Source organism: Gekko japonicus, unplaced genomic scaffold (assembly GCF_001447785.1).
Source record: "Gekko japonicus isolate JY-2015 unplaced genomic scaffold, Gekko_japonicus_V1.1 scaffold9, whole genome shotgun sequence".
NCBI lineage: Eukaryota > Metazoa > Chordata > Lepidosauria > Squamata > Gekkonidae > Gekko > Gekko japonicus.
The window spans coordinates 1,762,673-1,788,264 of NW_015168044.1; the positions used below are offsets into that span (position 1 = coordinate 1,762,673).

The 25,592-nt window shown below is 45.3% G+C and overlaps 1 protein-coding gene across 1 annotated transcript in view; it reads right to left on the reverse strand.

Moving 5' to 3' along the window:
• Nucleotides 1-10,527: 10,527 nt before the first annotated feature.
• PLEKHA2 (pleckstrin homology domain containing A2) overlaps nt 10,528-25,592 on the reverse strand; it is a 48,175-nt gene continuing 33,110 nt past the window's right edge. The window contains exons 6-11 of the mRNA XM_015414210.1: nt 23,569-23,715; nt 21,839-21,907; nt 19,815-19,885; nt 19,451-19,514; nt 13,932-14,009; nt 10,528-10,896 (exon numbers count right to left, since the gene is read on the reverse strand). Coding sequence (XP_015269696.1) covers nt 10,528-10,896; nt 13,932-14,009; nt 19,451-19,514; nt 19,815-19,885; nt 21,839-21,907; nt 23,569-23,715 — 798 coding nt within the window. The remainder of the gene's footprint in view (nt 10,897-13,931; nt 14,010-19,450; nt 19,515-19,814; nt 19,886-21,838; nt 21,908-23,568; nt 23,716-25,592) is intronic.

Consider the following 25,592-nt stretch of genomic DNA (forward strand, 5'->3'; position numbering starts at 1 on the left):
GGTCGTGGTGCTCGTCGTCGGAGCGCACGCACGTGGAGGGCGGGCGGAGGCGCTAATGAGGCGCCGCCGCTGCTGCAGCTCCAGCGGCCTCGGGCATCCTCGGGGCCAGCAAGTCCAAGCGGACGGGCGGACGGGCCTCTTTTATAGAGGGCGTCTTGGAGGGCCGCGGCCAAGAGGAGCGGGGGGAGGGCGAGCCCGCGATGCTCTGCGGGCGCAAGGGTGGCTCCTCGATCCGAAGCCGGGAGGAGGAAAAAATACTTCGTGTCCAGAAACAGCCGCCTGGAACAGTGGGGATCTGGCATGAGCAAACAAAGCGAGCCAGCTTCAACCCAGACCTTGAAAAGTTTGACATGAAAAATATACGGAGGCAAAACATTAAAATCAAAGCACCCTAACACACACACACACCCAAAAAATCAGGGTTTATAAATTATGAGCTCTCTCTCCCCATGAATCAGTACGGTAGACAGCTGCGGTGTTCATGCATGCATGATATGTAGAACCCGAGCAGTAAATGCCACACTGTTAGTATATTTTTATCCCATCCTTCCTGCAAAGAGTTTGGGTTAGTATTAGGATTGCCATCTCCGGGTAGGGAAATTACTGGAGATTTGGAGGTGGAGCCTGGGGAGGAAGCTCAGTGAGGTATAATGCCATAGAGTCCACTTTCTAAAGCAGTCGTTTTCTCCAGGGGGAACTTCTGTAACACCCAGTTAGATCCTCAGTCGTTTTTCCTCTAAATTACACCAAACCTCTTAGCCATTTAATCTGTTGAGCTGGTCTGTTCTGCGCCCTTTCCCATTTGACAACATCCTTTTGGAGATGGTATAATAACGGTACCCAGGATTCCAAATGCAGCCAAGCCATAGATTTACAGAAAGGCAGCTTTTATTTTCAGTCCCTTTCACACTAATCCCCAACACACAGAACTTTTTTACTGCCACCATACACGAGTCTGTGTTTTGAGACCCAAGGACCCAACAACCCTCACATCTCTTTCTTAGTCATAGCCTCCATCCTTAAGACCAACAAAGGTTTATTCAAGGTATGAACTTTCATCTGCATGCACACTTTTTCAAAAAATGAAAGTGTGCATGCACACAAAAGCTCATACCTTGAATAAACCTTTGTTGGTCTTAAAGGTGTCACTGGACTCTAAATTTATTCTGCTGCTTCAGACCAACATGGCTGACTACCTGGAAGTATTCGCCCATTTCATTCCTGTCACATATTACCCCAATGGGCATCACTTTATCCTTCTGTAGTTCGAACCTCATTTGGCATGCTGTGCTCAACTCACCCAGCTTGCAGAGACCCCTTTGGCAGTCTTTGTATCTTGTTTAGGATTTCATCATCCTGGATAATTTGACATTGAGCACAGACCTGGCTGCTTCTCTGCTTGCCTCTCAAATAGGGGCACACGTGTGAGGCCAAACACTTTCCATGTCAGACCAAACATGTGTCCTCCAGGGCTGAACTGCCCAGTGCCTACAAGGGTTCCAACTTGGAACAACACTCAGAAGAAAAAAAAAGAACAGGGCATCTCTAACCAGCAGAATACAGGTCTAAGATGGAAATGTTGAAAACAGAACAGTCAAACAATGAAATAGATAATTATGCAGCATACCAACAGACCCCCATAAGTCTACCTGTCTACGAGTTTCTGTCTATTGAAGGGAGATCTGAGGGGAAAATAAACTAATGGAAAAGTGCCAAAGAAAATTATTCTACATCTGATCATGGAGAAGGAATGCCCAGTCCAAAGGGAAGTGAAGCTGCCAAGGGAAGTCCAATCTGTAGTGGAAAAGATTCCAGAAGGGAAGGGAAATAATCCAATGTGGGGTAAAGAAGAGAAGAAGAGGAGATTGGATTTATATCCCGCCCTTCACTACCCAAAGGTGTCTCAGAGTGGCTTACAAACTCCTTTCCCTTCCCCTCCCCACAACAGACACCCTGTGAGGTAGGTGGGACTGAGAGAACTCTTGACAGAAACTGCTTTTTTTCAGGAACAGCTGTGCCAGAGTTATGGCTTGCCCAAGGTCATCCAGCCAGGTGCAAGTGGAGGAGTAGGGAATCAAACCTGGTTCTCCCAGATTAGAGTCTGTGCACTTAACCACTAGAGTCCGGGAAGAGAGCCAACCACTCAGCAAGAGTAGGTGTAAACCAACTGTGGAGCTGAAGGTAGGATCCAGAAACCAGCTACTACATTGAAGGGTCTGGAGTGCCCTTTTTCTAGGAACCACAGTGGAGTAGGTTGGAGGTGTGTGATCTTGGTTCTGTTTCGCAGATTTTGAATTTAGGGGAGTGAAAGGTAAAAAGAACTCCAAGTGTAGGCGTGGTCAACTGGGCTGTGTATGGGAGTGTCAACCATGGTCTGTATGGGAAAAATATGGGCAAGTCAACCTAGGGCCAGGGTGATTAGGTTACCTGCCCAAAATACCAGTTTTGGCTGGTTTAACAAAGGACCCCGAAGAGGCTTGATGTTTCCCTTGGGCTCTTGACTGAGTTATGCTGGGATTGGAGAAGGTATGGCCAAGATGGGGAACTGGCTTATTGCCTTGCACACCCAAGTCTTTTGGTCAAAAGGGCTCAGAGAACCTCTGGGGTCTGAACGGGTCCTTGATTAATGTTTCAGTGGAGTTTTCCAGGCAGGTGGGCTACTCCCAGCCAGGAGGGCTTTGGGACTACTTCTGCCTAAATCCAGGGACCCCAGTTTCATATTAAATGTAATTTTTCATCCAGATATCTGGCAGCCATGTCAGAGACACTTCTGGGAAGAGCAAATATTGGGTCCCTGGGGGGGCGGGATCGGTTCACTGGATATCAAAGCTGCTTATAAGCCCATTATAGAACACTGGTCGCATTATAGCTCTCCATGGCTTACTCTTCTTTGATGTGGGAGTAGGCTGTTTACTGCTACCTTCTACTTATTCTTTAACTGCTATCTTTACTTAAGAGTCCTTTGCTGGGGAATCTGTCTAAAGCAAGTCCAAGTATATGATATCAAATGAATTACCCCTCACCACATGCTTCTGGACACTCTCAAAGACTCCCAAGGGTTGGTGAGGCAGGACTTCCCTTTGCAGAAATGATACTGATTCTTCCTCACCAAGACATGTTCACTTCTGCGCTACTTGCACCTTTATATGGTCTCTGTACTGCCCTTTCGTATTTTAATATTTCTCAAATTATATCCTCCTTAAATAGATGTTGTTTTAATCATGCCCTACCTGTCAAGAGGCAGGCATGGTTCTAACTCACCAAGTGGTTTAACCTTTGATTGGGATTGGTTTATCATTTTACATTGGCCCCTCCTAATTTCTCCACTTCCTTTCTGTTGCTTGATTTCCAAGTGTAACTTCAGCTGTTTTGGATGGATACTTCAGTGCACCTGATGAAGTGACTCCTGGCTCAGAAAAGCTTATGTTGGGATAACTCTGGTTAGTCTTTGACATCATGCTGCTGGACTTCTGCTTAATCTAGCTCCCTCTGAATGCCTTTCGGAGGAAAAAACCACAACTGCAGCTATTTTCCATTCCTCCAGCAAGAAGACTTACAAGGTAGGTCTGTTTTATTATCTTCCCCATAGTGCGGGTGGGGTGTGTGTGTGTGGTCTGGAAGCAGGAATAGATTGCTCAAGGACACAAACAGTCCAATCCTATGTATGCTTTGCAGTTGCAAAGTTCACTGGAGCTCACTTTCAAGGAAGCATGCAAAGGATTACTGCCCCACTGAGCTCATTGGCAAAGGTGACTCAAACCAGGATTTCCTGGGTGTAGCCCCATGCTACTCCCCACTCTCAAAAAGAAAGGGTTGGCTCATGGTCAGTGTTTGCTCTAGGCTGAGTTAGTGTGAGCTAGCTCACAGTTTTTTAGCTCCCAGCTCACACATTTTTCTCTTAGCTCAGGAAGGATGGCTCCAGAGCAAACTAATTTATGCAGTAGCCAAGTAGCTCACAAAGCAGAATTTTTGCTTACAAGACTCCACAGCTTAGAGGGAGCATTGCTCCTGGTCATGTGAAAATCACGCCCACTGTGAATTTGTGGAGGGAGGACGAGCAAAGGTATTGGCAGCATCTCTATGCATTTAGCTGGCTATGTGTTTAGAGTCCCAACATGCATACAACAGTACAGTTGGGACTCTGCTTTTCACAAGGGTTACAATTGTTCATGTAGAGCGTATGCATACACAGTTTATGCATGTAAGGCCCTAACATTATTCAGCAAAAAAATTGTGGAGATCCAGTATGCAGAAAACTGGCACAATTCTGCTCCCTGCCCCCCCCCCAAAAAAAAACCCCTTACTGAACACATAGAGAGGGCTATTTCTCTTCTACGCTTGGCTAAAAGTCACCACAACCAGATGCCAAAGCTTTTTCATCTCATGGTTAGCTTTCAAAAAAACCCCTTACTGAACACATAGGGCTATTTCTCTTCTATGCTTGGCTAAAAATCACCACAACCAGATGACAAAGCTTTTTCATCTCATGGTTAGCTTTCTCTAATTATCATTGTTCATGTTCAGGATGGCTGGAAAACTTCTATTTCTAAGAGCTATTTCTCATTGTTGATATTCTCAAGTGTCAGATGGGTTATCTGAATTGGGTGGGGTTATAAACTGTAATTACAGGGTCATTTCTGTATAATTTATGCTCATAGTAATTGGTAGATTTGTTTTTGTTTTCATTATACTGTTGTAAGCTATCCTAGGCAGATGATGGAAAGTGGGGAGGTAATTTTTTAAATATATCAACTCATCCTCAAGGACCTTTGTGACAAGGCTTCTACTTTTCTGGTTGATGAAAAGCAGAAGTTCCACAGGTACAGATTTTTCCTGTAACATGCTCAGTTTTCAAGGAGATGGACAGTGTTCCTTTTAAAATATAACCAAACACATACCCTTCCATCTTGCCACATGTAAAGACTTACATAAGAAGCTTTTGTTGTTGTCAAGCCGAAAAAATAAATCTACCATAATTTTTGAAGTTTTAAAAAAATCATATGACACCATAAAGTCAAGGCAGGAAGAAAAACACATTAAAAATGTTCACACCATTTTATTAAAAAACAAACTTATCGTTGTACAGATCGAGTCACTGTACCGCACAAACGTTGCTCGAAGGGAAAAAAGTCACTCTACAGGAGTGCAATTCACAGCTGAGAATTATTAGTGGAAGTATCACAGCTAAATGTACAAGCAGCTCCAAAAGAACTTATTAATAAAACAGAAACCCAGTTGTGGTGATGGATCAGCTTGTTTTCCCCCAATTCCGCCTTGCTTACTAGCCTGTAGCTTGAAGAGAAACTGGGTGGGAACCTTGGCAACAAGCAAAAAACCATGACAGCTTGATCCGTTGGCTCAATTAAGTCAAAGAACATGGATTTCAGCCACATGAACACCACTGGCTTCCATGGGACTCCGTCTGACTTTGATCCAAGTCACTTGGTTTAGCCAGATTGCAAATCGGGTTGCCCAGGTGCCCTCCAGGTCAGAAGATGGCAGCTGTGCAGCACAGTCCTGTAGGCATCCTTACTTAGTAGTAGCATTGACTTCAGTGGGATTGGTGCCCTGGGAAATGCGCTTAAGACTGCGACCTTCAGACAGAAGGTGTTTTTTTTTAACCCTTTCATATAACTTTAGAACTTGTGGGTAGAGGAGGTGTCACCAAACAAAAAACCATTCACAACAAGCAAGAGCCCCCTCTTCATATAGCAACTTGTATGTATGGTGATAACTCTGACACAGGACAAGGCAAATCCATAGCAACTGTTGGCTAAATGTCACTTCCCTGTCAAAAGACACAATACTGCTAAATGTTAAAAACTGGGGAGAGAAAAGAAGAGGATACATACTTGTGACCCTCCCAGAGGCATCTGACTGAGCATTACTGGATAGAGAGAGTGCCCCAGACTAGATGGAACTTTGGTCTGATCTAGGAAGGTTCTGGAACCTTCTCTTCCAAAAGGGCAGGCAGACAGGCAGGCACTCTCTTTCCAAGGCGTGACTGATGGAGGCTGGATTTTGGCCAGCCCAGCTTGCCTCTGTGCATGGGCTGGTCTTTATGCGTACAACAGACGCAGATCCTTTCCACTGCACTGCAGTAGTCATATTCAGCATTTAGGGGAATTTTGGTGATCTGGCGGTAAACAGTTATTACAGAAGGGGAATTAGTTGCGCTCTCAGACAAGCCTCCCACACATGGCTGGGCTCCATGAGCCAACTGTGATGCAGCCACGGTGAGTATCCCCAAGTGAATATTTTGTGTTTTGCTTCACATGATAGACTTGAGTTAAAGCTGACTGAAGCCTCACACAAAAAGACACCCTAACATGCTGAACCTAAGCAAACGTTATTGATTTCCAGGGGTCCGTCTTACAGGCGAGCATGCCAAGGATCTGCAGTCCAGGATTGCCAATGCTAAGCCTAAGCATGTTTACCCGGGAGTAAGCCCCACTAAATTAGCCAGGTCTTTGATCAGGGTATGTTTCAAAGTTTCTGCCTAAGGCTCCAATCCTAAAAAATGTACCTCTAAGTCAATAAGTCAACAGGATTTCCAATTAAGGCTGCAAGCCTATGAACACTAGCATGGCAGTAGGTGCCACTGAACACAGGACTGTAGTGCACAGGTGCTTGGAACAGCAAGCTAGTGCTTTGTTGTAGACTTCCCCCCTCCCCACCCAATTTTACCAAGATGCTTTTTACCAAGATATTTCACGTGCCAAACCAGTGCTCCCCGCCCAATTGCTACAAAACCTTTGCATGCTTGTACCAAGATATTTCACGTGCCAAACCAGTGATCAGGAATGCTCCAGTGCTTCAGACAATTACAAGAGGGATAGATATGCACCAGGGGAAGCTTTTCCAAGCATGCAGGAGCTGTGATTGGAAATGCTTTACCTGTAGAATTCTTGCCCATCTTGCAGCTTGTTAAAAATAGATCTTGCACAAAATCACTGGCAACCTTCAACAGCTTAAGCTGGTCAGTCTTTTTTTTTTAAATTTCCAGTGATCATGTACCATTAGTGCAAACCAAGACAAAATTAAAGAAGAAATCCACGGGTTGAATGTGTGTTTTCCTAAGCACAGTAAAAGGGAGCAGCTCCCATTCAAACCAATGGATTTTAAATTTCAAGTCCTCATCCTTTGACACAGATTAGTGGGAAAGTCACAATCTGCCTCTTCGATTGCCAAGACTTTTGCCTTTATAAAAGCAATTCCATTCTGAGGTCTAGGTGTTGAATGTGTGTTTTCCTAAGCACAGTAAAAGGGAGCAGCTCCCATTCAAACCAATGGATTTTAAATTTCAAGTCCTCATCCTTTGACACAGATTAGTGGGAAAGTCACAATCTGCCTCTTCGATTGCCAAGACTTTTGCCTTTATAAAAGCAATTCCATTCTGAGGTCTAGGCCAGATTCTGAGGCAAATGTATCCCCTGTGTTATGGAGGAAATGGTTTGCCACTATATGAAAGAGTATGTTGGATTAGATGAACCCATGATCTGATCTGGCAGGGCTCTTCTTAGGTTCTTTTGGGAGGAGGCAGTGAGTTCAGTGACAGAGCACAAGGTTTCTTTCTCCAGGTGGAAAGAATTCTGGTAGTTTTGGGAATGATGGACCAATGTCTTGACTCTCAGGTTGTAACTGCATGTTACGCATCCCCAGATCATGTCTGGATCTACCACAAGGACAGCCAGTTGGACTTGTGAGTTCCTTACTGGGAACTCAGTTTCCAAGCATGCAAGGAAAAATGCCTCATTCCTACATTGTTTTCCCAAACTGAAATGGCACTGGTGGCGGCGGAGGGTGTGTGTGTGTAGTATGCTATTTGCCATGTTGGGAAAGCCTTTGAGTAACAACAGTGCACATGGAGCTCCCATCAGAGCAAACAGCTGCCCCCAGCGCCATTTCAGATTGGGCTAATGCCATGGAAGGGTAGGCATAAACCTCTTTTCCCTGCACGCTGCAAATCAGGCCTTGTGGACCTAAGAACTGAGTTCCAAGCAAGAACTTCTGAGGGCCAAGGCACACTTCGCAGTCTATTCCTCTATGGGTATTTTGTGGCCACAGGAGCATTTCATCAATGAATTAATTTCTTGTGACACTTTCTCTTGTACCAGAAGACTGTGCCCCAGCTAAGTGTTGGAGAATCAACCCTGCCCTCCATGCTTGGGTTAGAAAAGAAAGCAAAGAACTCGTAAGATGCTCTGCCCCTTTTCCTTCCAAGAAGAACCTTCCTATGCATGGTTATGTGATGCTGTGGCTCTGTGGGCACACAGAAAAAGCAGAGCATTATGGGATTCAGTTTAATGTAAAGCTCAGCTTTCACTTAAAAACAGGTTTCTAGTTCTTATGAATGCTAATATGGGGTTAAAAGAGTTTTGGCAATACTGCTGATATCTCAGGAGCATAGAGGCAGCTGAATAAGCCTGTACACAATGTCAAGGGAGGAAGCCCCACCCAATGCAAAGACACTTACTTTCATGTAAATATACATAGGATTGGGCTGTAAGGTGGTCTAGTGGTTAGGGGGTATTATGCATAGCTCCTTGCCTCTCCCCAAGAACTAGCAGCTCCAGAACAAGTTAGATGAAGAGGAGAAGCAGAATAAATTATGCAGTAATACGCAAATCATATAATTAAAATAACTTATGTATGCTGCAGCTCTTCCTAGCATGGAATTTGGATTGCCTACTCTTTTTAGTGCCAAATACATACCAGCCTGGGTTACAAAAAGACCTTGACATTGCTAAATTCAGCTTTACCTCTCATATGTGCATAATCAGAAGGCGTTTTGTGTTAATGCTATGCGTATCCAAAAGAAAGTCACTATGTTGTGCCACTATTTTGCACTCTTCTAGTACACATGGCTTGATGCAAACGTCTCACAATCCCAATGTGTGGAAAGCAACTTTTTGCATCCTTATTACATTGCAGGTATTTCAAAGAAGCGTGCACAACCTGAGCATATCCCTGCCACAGCCATTTCCACAGTTTGTAGGAAAAGAGTCCCCGCAGAGCTGAAAATAATGTTCCTGATTCAGATCTGCTTGCACACAGATCCTCAGTTTGCAACAGAAGTTGCTTCCAACCCATTCAGTGAGGCCCCTTTCTCCCTGTCATCTTTGTTACCAATGTTTTCCTATCTCCAGAGCAGTTTTCTGGCAACTCCCACTTTCCACCAATCTTTTATGCAACGACACAAAGTCTCTTTGCTTGCCCTATAGCAGATGGGTGCCATACTGACAGCCATAAGGAATTTTTGTACCACCAGCCTCACTGCTGTGGGCCAGCCAAGCTCAGCAGAGCAAAGGGACGCAGAGGACACCTCTGAGGAAGAGGGGGTCAGCATACCTGACCCAAGCCCACAGCCAGTGGCAGAGGTACTGCAGGAGGAGGCAGTCTCTAAGGGGCCAGATATAGATTCTCAGTGTCCCAACCCTGGGCCGGCAACAGAGAGGCAATTGCCAGTCAGTTCACCCCCCCCCCCCCCATCACCAGAGCCTTGGGAATGTTGTCGGAAGAAGACAGGGAAGGACCTTCAAGCCAGAAGGCCCAGTGCCCGTCTAACAGCACAGGAATAACCCAGCTTCAACAACAAGGATGAGTGCTTGCAGGAGCAGGACTGAGGAAGCTGGCAGGTGCATGATCTGACATGTGGGGTTTAAAAGCAACAGAGAAGGAAGCAGATGTGTGGAAGCAACTAGTCTGTTAGCTACTGACCTTGTTGCCTGTATTCTGGATAGATTTCTTCATCGCTGACCTTGTGGCCTGTATCATAGAAACCTTCCTCTTGGTTCTGGATTTGAAGCTGTGAGTGCTGCCTAAGCCGTGCCTGAACCTTGGAGATGTATTTTGACCAACCCTGTCGTTGAATAACCACCTCCGTGTGCTTACTGTGTGCCAGTGAGAGGACACTCACTGCTTGGTCTCAGCCTCTGCAAGGATCAACCACGCAAACCAGACCATCAGTGTGTTGCTACCTGAGAGTGGGCACAACCATATACATTAACGCCTACTTGACTCCAGCAAAGCCATACACCCACACAAACCCACACACAGACACATATACAGAAGGCAACCCCTTCTCAAGGTTCCTAGCTAAGCTGACGACATGGCCTTCCTTTCACTATGTGAGAAGGCATCCAGTGGAAGATCTCCATTTGATGGAGGAAAAAGTCTTGATGGACTTCTCTCCAAGGCAAAGGGGGCGTGGCCAGATCATACCTTTTGCCTGAGTTTGTAAATGTGGGAGGGGAAGTCAACAATGGGGAGGAGCTTAACCCCTTGGGCACAGCTCATTCACCAAGGTCTTAGGCCTTGAGTTAGCCAGCGCTTGTGGCTCCTTCTGATTGTCCTTCCCAAGGTGAAGTTCATAGGACTGCAGTGGTTGCTCCTAGTCTCAGTTGCCTCAGCATACACAAGCTAGCCAACGTTCACCCAGCACACTCGGTGTGGGGCTTAGGGCTTCCATCTGAACCCTAAAGCAGCTTCCCTGGGCTGCCTGCAAGTTCCATTGTGTCTCGAAAGTCACACATCCGAGGTCCGGATGTTCTCATCGTCCAGGTCATACAGGAAGGGGTGCTCTTTAAAGTTCTGAGGTTCCGACCTGTGCCGTAAACGACCTCCCTGCACAGCTCCGGCCTCTCGCTTGGTAAACCCAGGTGCAAACTCCGAGTCCTTCAATTCAGCAGCCTGCTCCTTGGCTGCAGGCTGCTGCTTGCCTTCCGGCTGAGGCACAGGCGTCCAAGGCAGCCAGCACGATGTTGAGGGCCCTTTGCAGGCGGCCTTCTTCTCCTCTCCCAACTGCTTCAATCTAGCAATGGATGGGATGGCTGAGCTGGGCAGGGCGTGGCCTCCGCGTTTGCTCATGGACACGGATCTCACCAAGGGCATTTCCTGCATGGAGAGAAAGACATGGCAGTTCTTTTATTTAAAAAAATAAAACAACCTGAAAATAATAATGCATTACAAGAATGCTTGGCTTCTCTTATGTTCTTATGTCTGGGGCAGTGATGCACTGTATTCTTGGTGCCTGGGGGGCAAGGGTGGGAGGGCTTCTGAAGTTCTGGCCCTGCTGGTGGACCTCCTGATGGCTCCTGGATTTTGGCCACTGGGTGACACAGAGTGTTGGGCTGGATGGGCCATTGGCCTGATCCAACATGGCTTTTCTTATGTTCTTAAGAAAATGTCATCGCAAACAGCCTACCAGCTGAAATCCTTCTCACAATCCCTGCTGTCTGTGCCTCCACCTTCAGAGGTGAGGCAGGTGGCAACCAGAGACAGAGTCTTTTTTCAGGGGTGGCGCCTTACCTGTGGAATGGCCTCCCACCTGAGGCTTGCCTGACAACCTGGTCCTAGTCTCTTTCAGGCGCCAGGCCAGAACGTTTCTTTTTATGCAGGCTTTCAAACTAAGGGGTTTGATCTTTCAAACAAAATGTTATAGTCTGCTTTTAGCCAGAAGACTGTTTTAATGAGGATCACTTTAGGCTGCTAACTGCTTTAATGCTGTTTTGAACAATCTGGCTGTGTTTTCCATGTACATTTTGATGATTTTTTAAATCGTGTTGCGAAATGTCATGAACCAATCCTCTGGAGAGGCAGCACAGAAATTTTCTAAATGAATACATAATGCTACTTCCAGCACCAGCCTTTACTGTAAAGCAGCCCTTCCAGCAAAGGGAGATCACAGAGGAGCTGCCCCTTTCCTGCTAGACTTCAACACTGGCCAGTAAAAAAAATGCTCAAGGGAGGGGTTTCATTTGGACTTTGGGAGCCACTTCAATCCATTTTTCCATGTTTTGTCTCATTTCTCCCCACTTTATTGTCACCTCTCCTTTCATTCCTTTCCCCCATTGGATAAGTTTCTAACTCTTATCTGCCATGGTAAAAAAAATTACTTTAAAAGATAAAGGCAGTGTGTCTCAGAAGCTGGTTCAGTCTGGAGAGGGGGGGGGGGGGGGGGGGGGACAGGATTTCTCTTTTGCAGAACACTGAACCACTATATTCATTTGTGTGGGGTATGATGATTCCGTGGCTGCATTTGTGGCCATAGCTTAAGACAGGCATGAGTACCACGCATTTCATAAAATCAAAGAGCAAAAAGGGACCTCCAGGGCCATCTAGCCCAACCCCCTGCACAATGCAGGAAATTCACAACTACCTTTCCCCCCCACACACACCCCAGTGACCTCTACTCCATGCCCAGAAGAGGGCAAAAAAACCTTCAGCAAAAAACCTCCAGGATCCCTGGTCAAATTGGCCTGGAGAAAATTGCTTCCTGACCCCAATGTGGCGATCAGTATTTCCCTGGGTGTGTAAGAAAGGGCCACAGGAACTAAGCACTGATGCAACCCTTCCTCACTCTCATGATCTGTCTTAAGTTCACAGAATCAGCACTGCTGTCAGATGGCCATCTAGCCTCTGCTTAAAAACCTCCAAAGAAGGAGAGCCCACCACCTCTCGAGGAAGCATGCTCCACTGAGGAACCACTGTTAGGAAGTTCTTCCTAATGTTTAGCCGAAAACTCTACTGATTTAATGTCAGCCCATTGGTTCTGGTCTGACCTTCTGGGGCAACAGAAAACAACTCCATACCATCCTCTATATCCCTTCAAGTACTTGAAGATGGTTATCATATCACCTCTCAGTCATCTCCTCTCCAGGCTAAACATACCCAGCTCCTTCAATCTTTCCAAGTAGGACCTGGTCTCCAGACCCCTCACCATCTTTATTGCCCTCCTCTGGACACATTCCAGCTTGTCTATATCCTTCTTAAATTGCGGTGCCCAAAACTGAACACAATACTCTAGGTGAAGTCTAACCAGAGCAGAGTAAAGCGATGCCATCACTTCACATGATCTGGACACTACACTTCTGTTAGGGGGAGATTAAACGGAAGTGTCCAGATTAAATGAATTTATTTTAACTTGCTTTACTTAGTTTTTTAAAAAGTTGTGTGGAAGGGGAAGTGTTACAAAGAAGCCAATTTAAGACAACACTCAATCAAAACACATGGAATGCTTCATTTGTGCAATTCATCCCTTTGATTATGAGATAAGGTTGTTTGCAGTGCAATCCAAAATCACATGATCTGGACACTACACTTCTGTTAGGAGGAGATTAAACGGAAGTGTCCAGATTAAATGAATTTATTTTAACTTGCTTTAGTTTTTAAAAAGCTATTAAATGAATTTATTTTAACTTGCTTTACTTAGTTTTTTAAAAAGTTGTGTGGAAGGGGAAGTGTTACAAAGAAGCCAATTTAAGACAACACTCAATCAAAACACATGGAATGCTTCATTTGTGTAATTCATCCCTTTGATTATGAGATAGGGTTGTTTGCAATGCAATCCAAAATGGAGTTACACTCTTCTAAATCCACTGAAGGCGATGGATCTAGGAGGATAACTCTTCTTAGGATTGCACTGTCAGAGTTCTAGGCCCATTCATTTAATCTCTTGCAGTATGGTAACCCAAGGAAGCAATACCATGCAGCTGAGTTTTGCCACACTCCTTGTTGCAGCTGGATCAGGCCAGCACCCTGTTTCATACAGTTCCTCTGGAGTTCCAACAACAAGGCACAGAGGCCAAAGTCTTCCCCTGATGTTGCTTCCTGCAACTGCAATCAAGAGGGTTACTGCCTATGAATGTGGAGATTCCCTTTAGTCACCAGGGCTAGTAACCACTGATAGACCTGTCCTCTGTGTAGGAAGGTGGTAACAGCCAGAAGCCCCTCTCGTTCTGCCTGTAACATCTCCCCCCACCCAGTGCTGCTTGGTCTTGTTCTCAAGAAAGCCAAAGCCTGGAAAGCTTCTCCTGGAAATGAGCTATTTTTCAAGTGTTTGCCCGAGACATTCAAATAAATGATGTCTGCTTAAAACAACAAGCCCAGTTAATTGATGCTGAATGTGACGCGCAAAGGATATGACCTACCCTTGGGCAGCTCTTCAGCGCCTGCACCGCCCCCGTGATCATTTTAATCCAGCTGTGCATGTCCTCAGGACTATAGGCCTGCAAAAGAGACAGCAGCAAAAAACTATGAGATGCCTCTCTGGGCTGCGCACATACAGAACTCAAGAGTTGAGAAAAGCAAATGCTCAAATCGAACTTCAGGGCTGCAGGACAGTATGGCTCATCTGGCCCCTAAAACTGGAACCAGAGTGGTGCAGTGGTGAGAGAGTCATGAAGCTTAACTGGGTGAACCTGTGCCAGTCACTCTCTTGCAGTGTACAGGGTGAAACAGAAAGGGAGAGTCTCGTGTTCTGCCTTGAATTACTGCGGAGGGAGGAGCAAGATAAAAATGTGACTGATATCTAGTCTGGCCCACTTGAACACATAAGATCTGTTTGCTCTGTGCCTGAACAGAAAACATAAAGTTTTGTGAAAACAGGTCATTTTTTTAGGAAACATTTTTATCCCATTCCTTCTTGAGGAACCAAACATACTTCTATCTTCTGTATTTTACCCTCACAGCAACCTTCTGCAGCACGTTAGGCTGATGAGAGAGAGGAGAAGGTAATGCCGTGTAAGCAGACAGGACCCTTCTGTCCAATTTAAAAGATGGCGGAATTGTCTTGTTTCTTCTTCCACCCTCAGATGACCCACTGAGCTGTAAGAACAATCTTCTTCTTCCACCCTCAGATGACCCACTGAGCTGTAAGAACTGCCAGGATCGACATGAAGAGCAAATTTCCACTAGGGGGCAGAGACGAGATAAAATAAGAAGTTTCCAATCCACTAGGGGGCAGAGACGAGATAAAATCCTGGGTGAAAAACAGCTTTCTGATGCTGAGACCTAAAGAAAGCTGCCGTCCCCCACTGAAGTCAACAGCTCTTGCTCACACAGGTCTAATGACAGGAACAAATCCCAAATGGTCAAATGGGCAAGTTCATGTCACTTATTGGGCTGCTTCTAATTCTGAGGAACAAGGCAAAAGACAGTGTCTCGGCCCCCCAATAATGCATTTGAAAAAGACAATCATCCCTTTCCCTTCGCATGACACCTTCCCTTGTGCCCACCACGTGTTTTTAGAAAGAGAGCAGAGCCAGGTTAGCTTTTACCCAGGAGGGCATCCTATAGGCCACTGGCGATCTCACTGGCTGTCCAGCATTGTTAATAAGTATTTTTGGCAGCCGCTGCCACCAAAGCACGGGGATCTTCACCGTATGACTTAAGGCCAGCTGCATGTACGCAAGAAAAACTTTTCAAACAGTACATTCATTTTGGGAGGGAAGGCGGCACAGTATAGCCTGATCTCATCAGATCTTGGAAGCTGAGCAGGGTCATCACTCGGAAGGGAGGCCTCCAAGGAAGACTCTGCAGAGGGAGGCAATGGCAAACCACCGCTGGTCCTCGCTTGCCTTGAAAGCCTCTGGCTGGGGTCGCCATAAGCCGGCTGCGACCTGACGGCACTTTACGCACGCACATTCATTTTAAAAGGCATCCTGTTAAACAGAGCCTCAGCCTGGAATGCTGAAGAGTCACTATCATAATAGTAGTGCATAACCTTGCTCCCCGGCATTCCGTGGTTGCCCTCACCTCCTATGGCAGCTATTTAGTGGCTGTGTCCGCTTCCCTGTGTCAGAATTCCACAGGTTCCCACACAGGCTCAGAAAGGCTGGAGACCCCTGTTGCAGAGGATCAGGCAGTAAGTATCATGGCACCTAATGCTGAGAGGCTCTTCCTTTCTGAGCCCCTAAAAATTTCCTGCAATTCTGCCTAAGGAGTACTCTCTGGCAGTCATGGTGGGCCTGCCTCAGCTGCTCTGGGCCTTTGTCAGAGCAATTATCCACCTTTCCTGGAAGCTATCCCCAGATCCTACAGAACCTGGCCCAGCTGCATGCTGCTGGACAACTGCCCCTCCTGATCCGGGGGGTTTTTTCCAAATCCAGCACAACGTGTGACTGCTTCATCTGAATGAAAGGGAGGTTGATAACTCTTCCCAAACCACTATTCACCCCTATATGGTGTAAAGAAACAGAAGGTGAATTCTAGTGGTGGTTATTCCAAGATGACTGCTCCCACGTGTCTCTTAGCTTGGGTATATGCGGGTAAAGGAAATGTGCTGAACATTAAAGCTGTTGAAGGATAAAATGAGCATGTGAGAAGAGAGACCGCTTACACCGAGTCAGACTACTGGTCTGTTTAACACAGTACAACCTCCTCTGACTGGCAGTGGCTTGGGAGGGGGGCGGTTAAGGCACACAAAGGTCTTTCACAGCCCTCCTAGCCAAAATCCTTTTAACCGGACATTGAAAGGACTGGACTTGGGACCTCATGAACACATGAAACTGCCTTATACTGAATCGGATAAGTGTTGGTCCATCAAAGTCAGCATTGTCTCCTCAGACTGGCAGTGGCGCTCCAAGGTCTCAGGCAGAGGTCTCTCACATACCCTACTGCCAGGTCCCTTAACTGGCGATGCCGGGGATTGAACTTGAGGCCTTCTGCATGCCAAGGAGATGCTGTACCCCTGAGCCACATCCCCTTCTGCACCTTTCTTCCACTGGTGTGTGGCCCCTCCCCACAAGATGGCCCGTTCCCCACCCCCGAGAGCTCGCTGCACTGTTCTGTGACTGAAAAACAAACACAGCCAACCGTAACTCCTCGACAGGTGCAAGGAAAGGAAACCTGCTTTGAGAAGTCACTCGAACATCACTTGTTCTCATCATCTGATGATGCCGTCCCTTCCCATTTTGAACTGGGCAGCCCTAGGGAGAAGGCTGTCAGCAATTTCAAAACCCATTCAAAATATTCCTAGGCCATGGTGCAACTTCTACGCCCATAATCACTTTTTTTTTTTAAATCTTGCCCTTCCTTCAAGGAGTTCAGAGTGGTTAGAAAGAGGACGACTGACCCAGTGAACTTTATGACAGAACAGAGATTGGAACCAAAGTATCTTTGGTCCTAACCGTACACTTTAAACCATTCTGTCACATTACTTCTCTGGCTCAGAGGCTGCTGGGTACATGACTGCTACTGCAATCTTTAAGATCTCCAGGCACTGCTTAAAGCTATATTATTGGGCCACAGAACAACTTTTCAAGGGCAGTTCCATACATGAATCCAGGCCACAGCTGGCAACCCCTGGAAGGAACTGGAGCATGTGGTTTTACAACAGAGACTTTGGATAATGCTAGAGGATTCCCACGTCGCTTCTGGTTTTTACTGGAAGTGACAAGCATGCCGGTGCACCACTGTCACCTGAGGTATAATGAGGGCAATGAGTCTGAATGCTGGGAGACCTCTCACTATGGCAGGAGACCTGACATCCCTAGTGCAATTCCCTCGTGGCTATTCACAATACATGTAGCACTGCTTAGCCCTCATAGCTTCACAGGTAAGAAATGTGTACACTCTGGGCACTATTGAGCCAGTTTGGTGTAGTGGTTAAGTGCACAGACTCTAATCTGGGAGAAGCAGGTTTGATTCCCCACGCCTCCATTTGCACCTGCTGGATGACCCTGGGCAAGCCATAGTTCTGTCAGAGCTGTTCTTGAAAAAAGAGCAGTTTCTATCAGAGCTCTCTCAGCCCCACCTACCTCACAGGGTGTCTGCTGTGGGGAGGGGAAGGGAAAGGAGTTTGTAAGGCGCTCTGAGACACCTTTGGGTAGTGAAGGGTGGGGTATAAATCCAATCTCTTCCTCTTCCTATTAATTGGGGGCACAGTGCTAAGGAACTCATATGCTTTGGAGGCAGACTAACAGTGATCCTTTCCAAAATGTACATGCCAGCTGTCTTGTTAGCACCTAGCATGCATGCACTGGGTACCACTGCAGGAACGGCAATGGTGGGATAGCCAGTGACAAGTTCTGGGGAACAGATGTCAGGCAACTATCTTGGGAAGGCAGCGCCAAGCCAGCTTGCATGCTAGGTGCTAAGAAGACAGCTGGCAAACCTATACAGACAGCCTATACAATGCTCTCTGTGGATCCCATTCATCTTCATAGGATCATTGTGCTTAGTGCCTTCAAGATCCTTCACTCTAGCTGCATATTATTATTATTATTATTATTATTTATTATTATTATTATTATTATATTTATACCCTGCTTTTCTCTCCAGTGGAGGAGATCCAAAATGGCAACATAATTCTTCCCTCCGTTTTATCTACAGAACAACCCTGTGAGGTAGGTTAGTCTGAAAAAGAGTGTGACTGGCCCAAGGTCAAAATTCCACAGCAGAGTGAGGATTCAAACCTGAGTCCCCCAGATCCTGGTCTGACACTAATCACTACAGCATACTGTTACATGCAGCATCTTGACATAAACAAGCCCCCACTGACGAGAGTCAGTACCACACAGGCATATTGCGCATGAACAACCCCCGTCTTTGGTTCTCCTTTGCATCTGTGTAAATAAGCCTTTGATATAAATATGATGAAATGGGGAAGTGAGACGGCCGCAGAAGCAGCTCCCATAGCTAACCGGGCCCCAGAGACCCAGAGGAGCGGTGTATGGAAGGTCTCACCTCACTCACCCTTTTTGCTTGAAAGATTGCCAGCAAAGCATCCTGTTTATTAGGGCCAGGACTGCGCTAACTGTCAAGAGCTAAATTTACTGCTTAGAAAAATAAACTCGAAGACACAAACAAAAACTGCCCTCCCCATAGGAATCCATTTTTAGAGAGAGGATATTATTAACCACCCAAGAACCTTCTGCCATCACTAAGCTTTCAAACTTTCCCCCTCAGGGAGCGTTGCACAAAACTAGCTACATGTGACACTTGTGACACGGAAAGCAGCCTGGCGTAAGCCGTTCTCCGGCTGTTTAGAATTCTAAACTCCTCTGGGAGACTGCGGAGCCCCTGGGCTGCCTTTCTCCAGTCACTGTTTTATCTAAGCCGGTCTTATCTCCCCTTCAGTAGCTCCTTGCCCCCTTCTTCTTCCTCCTTTCCCCCCCAGGGGACAGTTACCAGCTCAAAGATAAGATATGCTTACATGGTTTGGAGAAAGGTGGCCAGGGGACTCCTATCCCCTCCAGTCCTCTCTGCTGGGAAACCTTTGGGATTTTAAGTCAGATACTGGCTTACATATGACTGCTTCTCAAGTGATGAGGGCAACATGGAGCCCAGGCCCCAGTTCACACAGCGGACTGGCCAGGCCTGCCAAGCCTCATTGCTGCACTAAGCGTGTGAGCGAGAGCATGCCCAGCACTTCCCTGAGGCTGCCTGTTGCAGCACAGGACTGGTAATCACTATTGGTAGATGCTCTTCAGAGACGGTCCATTATAGAAGCCTAGCTTCCCTTGAAGACAGTTTGTTCGCCATCTTCAAGGGAACCTAGTCTTCCATGCTGGATCTTCTCTTTGAGAAGCTGCTACAAATCTTCCACAGAAACCCAAAGTTCCCCACAACATAGGTCTTTAAATTTACAGAAACCCAAAGTTCCCCACAACATAGTTTTTTAAAAAATTTTGAGCACCCTTTTCTAGTTATATGGCAAACATTTTACCTGGATGTAGAAGGTTCTGTAGCTTGTTATGATTTCAAAAAGATTGTCCCGCATGAGAAGGTCACTAGAAATAGAGAGAGGCATTCGCATGACTTTCATCAGACACATTTTCTTCTTTACAGCAATGATGCTACAAGAGTGACACCGTTTACTGAGCTTTAGCCAGAACTTTTAAATTAATTTTTTAAAAACCCTTCCTCAAAGCTACAGCCTTGGTTCATATCAAGGGTTCTCCATGGCTGTATTTAAAAACTGAAAGACATGTCAGGGGTTTCAAATAACGAAAGTCCCACGTCACATATAGAATGATCCTTAGCAACAGTTCCAAGGCTAAAATCTCCAAGAGAGCAGAGGAAAGTCATACCCAGATTTGACTAGGCATTCGTGAGTCTTCTGCACATCCTTCAGGAGGATTGAACGCAATGGTTCCTTATCCTGAGGAGACAAACAAAACAGATGTTGGGGGTGAGAACAGATATTATGCTGCTCCCAGAGACAGTTTATACTGAGGTGATATTATTTATTTATTTATTTCGATGTCTAGCCCTCCCTCCCCTGCACACCTTTTTTTTTGAGGAGATACACTTTAGAAGGCCAACTGAGTTGACAGAATAGCAAAACTTCCATATTGCACAAAACTTTTCTTAAGCTCCTACTTGAAAAAGAGATCTTTGGAACTCATAAGCTCACAAGCCTATTAATCCAGCTAGAAGGTTGTTATATTGACATACTGCTATTCAGTGGAGTTAATGTGCACATTTGGAAAGTGGGTCAGTGCAAGCCAAGTGAACGCATATACCCAGTTATGTTAAGCTGGCGTGCTGCTGCATGTCGGAGTAAGAATCAGGGTTCATAATGCTTGGACGACGTTCAAAAGTTCCCTGCTGGAGCAGGATAACTACAGAATTCCCGTGTGCATCAACACATGCCATTATTTCAATTTTGTAACACTGGTTATTTATTTAAAACAATTGTACCCCATGCTGTTCAGCACAAAAAGGCTCACAGAGCAGCTTCCAAATCTATAATAAAGAACTCTAACAAGCTCATGGTAAAAATCCTAAAAACTTTGATAAAACAAATAGGCCAACAGTAACTTACTCATCAACCATAAAAGCAATACACCAAATAGAGAAGCACCAGAAAAACTTCTCTTCAAAAGCCAAAGCTAAAACAATTCTTTAAAAGCCAGTAGCAACTGATAAAAAAGAACAAAGCCAACCAAAAAGAAGTAAAATAATCATTCAGAATCCTGCAGGAAAAGTAAGTTTTTACCTGATGCCTAAGTGGGGGGAGGGCTTTTTAAAATAAGTGACTAAATATGGTTACACAGGTTGTTATTATATCAGGTTCTCTGCAGGTTCTCTACTTTTTTTAAAAAAAGTCTCTATCTCGCTGCAGAGATAAGCCTTTCCCCTTGTTATCTCTGGAATTAGAAAGGGGCTAAAGAAAGAGAAAGGGACTAACCCGATCTCATCAGATCTTGGAAGCTAAGCAGGGTCAGCCCTCGCTAGTATATGGATGGGAGCAGGGCTCTTTTTGTAGAAAAAGCCCAGCAGGAACTCATTAGCATAATAGGCCACACCCAACAGCAAAACTCATTTGCATATTAGGCCACACCCTGACAACACCGCTCATTAGCACATTAGACCGCACCCCCATGTTACCAGAAGTGTGGTCATCCAGCCACACCCACCTTTCCCTTCTTATTCTGTTTACCTTGTTTGTTGTCAAAACCCAGGGCCTTTTTTTGTAGCAGGAACTCCTTTGCATGTTAGGCCACACACCCCTAATGTAGCCAATCCTAATGAGTTTCTGCTGTTGGGTGTGGCCTATTATGCTAATGCGTTCCTGCTGGGCGTGGCCAACTCAGGAGCCAGCCGGAACTCTGTTCCTGTGCGTTCCTGCCCAAAAATAGCCCTGGATGGGAGACCACCAAGGAATACCAGAGCTGTGACATGGATGCAGGCAATGCAAACCACATCTGAAGTCTCTTGCCTTGAAAACCCCACGGGGTCGCCGTAAGTCGGCTGTGACTTGATGGCCAACAACAACAAAGAGACTGCCATCTTTTTTTTTTTTTAATGAAAACCTGGAATTCAGGGAGCCTCCTACAAAGATTTTTTTAATAAAGTTATAATGTTATTCAACTGCCAATTAAAACAAAAATTGAAAAAGCCACAGCAATCCACTTTGCAGCGTGATTGCATGTGTAGCTGAAATTAATATATACAGTTATCTGAACACTTCAAACATGTTACCTAAATGCTAACCTTTATTATTATGACTGCTTTACCTAAAGGAAAATGTAAATTTGGTCCTGAGATCCTTTTATGCAAAACAAACCAAGTGCAAATGACTTCTCTGCATAGTATGCAGGATGCTTACCTGCTCACATTTGAAGTAACTGATGGAAATTTTATCCAGTGTAAAGTACCGACGTTTCCAGCTCTTCCTCTGAAAGACAGAAAGGAAGCCTCCTTTTAATGTGAATGTTTTCCACATCTTCTGAGGCTCCCTGTTGCACTCCTGAAACACGGCAAAGGCTGTGATCTGGACTGGACCATTTCAGATTTCTTTGCAACTCAGAAGCTCATCCTATTCATTCAGCTAGAAGGTCCTTATATCAGCATATCAACCATGTAAGAGGAATGGAACACCCATGTAGAGAGGCAGCATATCTGAATACCAAATACCATTGCATGCTCCACTTATAAACATCTGGAGACACCTAGCTGACTGCTGCTAGAAACAGAATGCTGGATTAAACAGACATTTGCTTAAGAGACTGACTTGCAATCTAGGAATCCTTGTTTGAGTCTTAACTCTGTCATGAACTCGCCAGCTGACCTTACGCAAGTTCTCAATTGACCCTTGCTGACTCAGTTAAAATCCTAGGGGGTGATACAGGATCCAGCATTACTGCTGGAAGTTAAAAAGTGCTTCCTTCCCATTTCGCAGGATCCAGCATTACTGCTGGAAGTTAATGTGGCTACAAAAAGTGCTTCCTTCCCATTTAGTCACGTCTGGAAGATGGTCCCCTACTTTGATTCAGCCAATCCAGCCACCTAGATCCATGCCACAGCAACATCAAGATTAGACTATTTTAATGCACTCTGTACATAGCTGCCCTTGAACTCAACCCAGGGATTCCAGCTGGTACAGAATGCTGCAGCTTGGTTATCAGGAGATAGATGGGGCCTGCCCATTACACTCATTTTGCAGTCACTCCATTGGGTACTGGGCTTAGTTCAAGGCACTAATGATCACATAGAATTCAAGATACTGATGTTCACATACAAAACCCTGCACAGACTTGAAACTTCATAACTGCAGGAACACCTGTACACCTATGTTCTGCCATGACAGCTTCACTCATCATCAGGTGCCACCCTGCAAATGGGCAAGATCAATAATTGCCCTACATGCTTTCCCCCCACCTTATGGAATGGCGTGCCTGAGGAGGTCATGAGAGCTGTCATTCCATAAACTCTGCTAAATAGAGTTGTTCAGGAAGGCACTTTATAAGGGGAAAGGGACTTTGGATTATCCCAATGTATATAGGACATATCAGTTTGCTGCATGTATTACTCTTGTTTCATCATTTTCTACTGATGTAATATCATTTTTCTTCATTATATGCAAACACTGCATGTATCACATCTAACATGCCATGCTCATTCAGATTTTGGTAATCCTGGTCCTATTCCTTTGCTCATTAGATGCCTCTTCATATTGATTGTATCAACCCACAAATATATGTGAAGCATTTTGAACACTGGAAGTGTTTTACGTAACTTGCCAAGTATTATTACTTGATCTGATCCCACCAGGAAGTTCTTATATGCTTCAAAGTTATCATACAGATCGGGTTTCAGAAAAAGGCCTCACCTGATCCAGATAAACTGTGGCAGCCATTCCCAGTCTGAACATCTCATCTCGATAGCAGGTGCCAGAATGTCAAACCTCTTGCCTCCTTTACCACCTGTTTCCTAGTCTTCTCTTAGCAACCTCATGCCCCAGAAGCACAAAAGTAGACTATTCAGCCCCTAACTCCTCCATTACCTCTACCGAGGGCAATAACAGTATCACAGAGGAAGGTCATGGATGATACTTACCACATTCCCCTGCTTTACACAGTAGCCACTCTTGAGGAGTGGAGGACCAGGTGGTGTTTTGGTACCTGAAGTGGGGATACAACTCTGGGAGCGTCTCAAAAGAGGGTGGACTGCTACCTCAGCACCTTCAGAGCTGTCCCCTCCATTCTGGTTGGTGGGGGAAAGAGAGAAACAGAAAGAATTAGACAGATCCTACAAGGAATAGTAAGAGAGCTGGGACAAAGAAAACTGTGAGTGTGAGCATTGGTCAGTAATTGCCAATTACAGCTATGCCAAAATTCTTACATCTTTATGATGAATGAAATTATCAGAGAGCCAGCATGGATACCCATGTGTGTGTGGAAAATGTACATGTAACTTCCATGTGTGTGTATAAAGTGCCATCAAGTTGCAGCTGACTTATGGCAACTCAGCAAGGGGCTTTCAACGCAAGTGAGAAGCAGAAGTTGCTTGCCACTGCTTTCTTCTGCAAATTCTTCCTTGGTGGTCTCCCCTCCAAGTACAGTGATTAGCTTCTGAGATCGGGCTACACCATCCCTCCCCCATGGCTTCCATGTACATGTGGAAAATGTAACATCTGGTTAAGCTCTCAGCAACAAGATCAGTGGACAACACTCTCAATCTAACCTGCTGTTGTGAGGATAAAATGGAGAGGGAAACCACATATGCCACCCTAAGGATGGGATAAACACAAGTCAAATGTTGGCACTGGGTTCAGAATTTCCCCACTCCCAACTCCGGAGTACAAAATTCAAATATTCCTTAAGGCTCAGCACTTTCATGAATGAAATCCACATTAGGAAACTGGAAAGTCAAAGAGCTGATACAGAATACTGGCGAACAACTTTGTGGAGTTTTGCTTCAGCCACAAGCACATTAGGTAGCCTTAGGGAAGCCACTAACCACTCATGCGTATCATTTCCAATCTGTAAAAACTGGTCTGTTACCAGCCTATCTTTCAGGGCTCGTAACTAATAGTGAGAGAACATACAGTAAGTAAAGTGCTTCGAACTCTTGAAATGCATACCATACATGCGTAAGTGCTATGTATCCCTATGGTGAAATCTGAGTTTTAATTTTATCACGCCACTGAATCTCACATATGACTTCTACACAATGTTGCCAACTTTTCCATCAGCCCCTGCTCTTGTGGCTCTAACAGCAGCTTGATCTGCAGTCATTAGCTTGCAATAAACCTTATCTCCATATCATGAAAAGCTTCATTTGCTGCCTTCTGCAGACTGAAGTGTTATTAGAGGCACAAGGGAACACCAAGAATCTTTTTTCTTAGTCAATTGGCAATTGTACGTCTACCACTATACATTTATTTATGTGTTATGTGGAACACAGAAATTACCTGGTCCCTGCTGAACAGCTCTGCTTGGCTTTCCTCACTTCAAACCTTCATGGAGCTTTGGCAGCAAAAGTCTTCAACTGTGCTATTGCAACTAATTACAGGAGGGGCAATGTGTATGCTGCATTTCATGGCAGTGCGGAGAAAGCAAACCAAACAGCAGTGGGAGCAAAATTTACCTTTCCTTTGTAAAAGCAGAAAGCATCTAGGCCTTATGGCTACAAAGATATTAGAACATGTCTTGGCAAAGCCTGCCAAGTCAGAAGTCAGAGTAGATGGCTGAACAACAACTGGGAAAAGGGTATTTATCAGCACACTGCACAGCTCCTTGGGTTACAAAAATCAGTTATGCCAAAAAAAAAACCCATACAGTATAAAACAAAACAATCTATTTCCAAATTGGCATCGATATACACAGGTGGCAGAATTACATGTTCACAGATGTGGTTTTCCTGGGTACAGAATTTTCATTTAACTACAGAAGGAGGGCGTGGAAGGCTCACAGACTTTGTTCCACTTCTTGCTGGAAGTCAAAGAGCCAGAATACGGATCCACAGAGGACAAGTACTACAGCTGTCTCAAGGACAAGTGTATAGATGGTATAAAAGGAAAGGCTCAAAGATGGGGGGGGGGGAGTGTAATAGAATGAGAATATACAGTGGACAAAAAT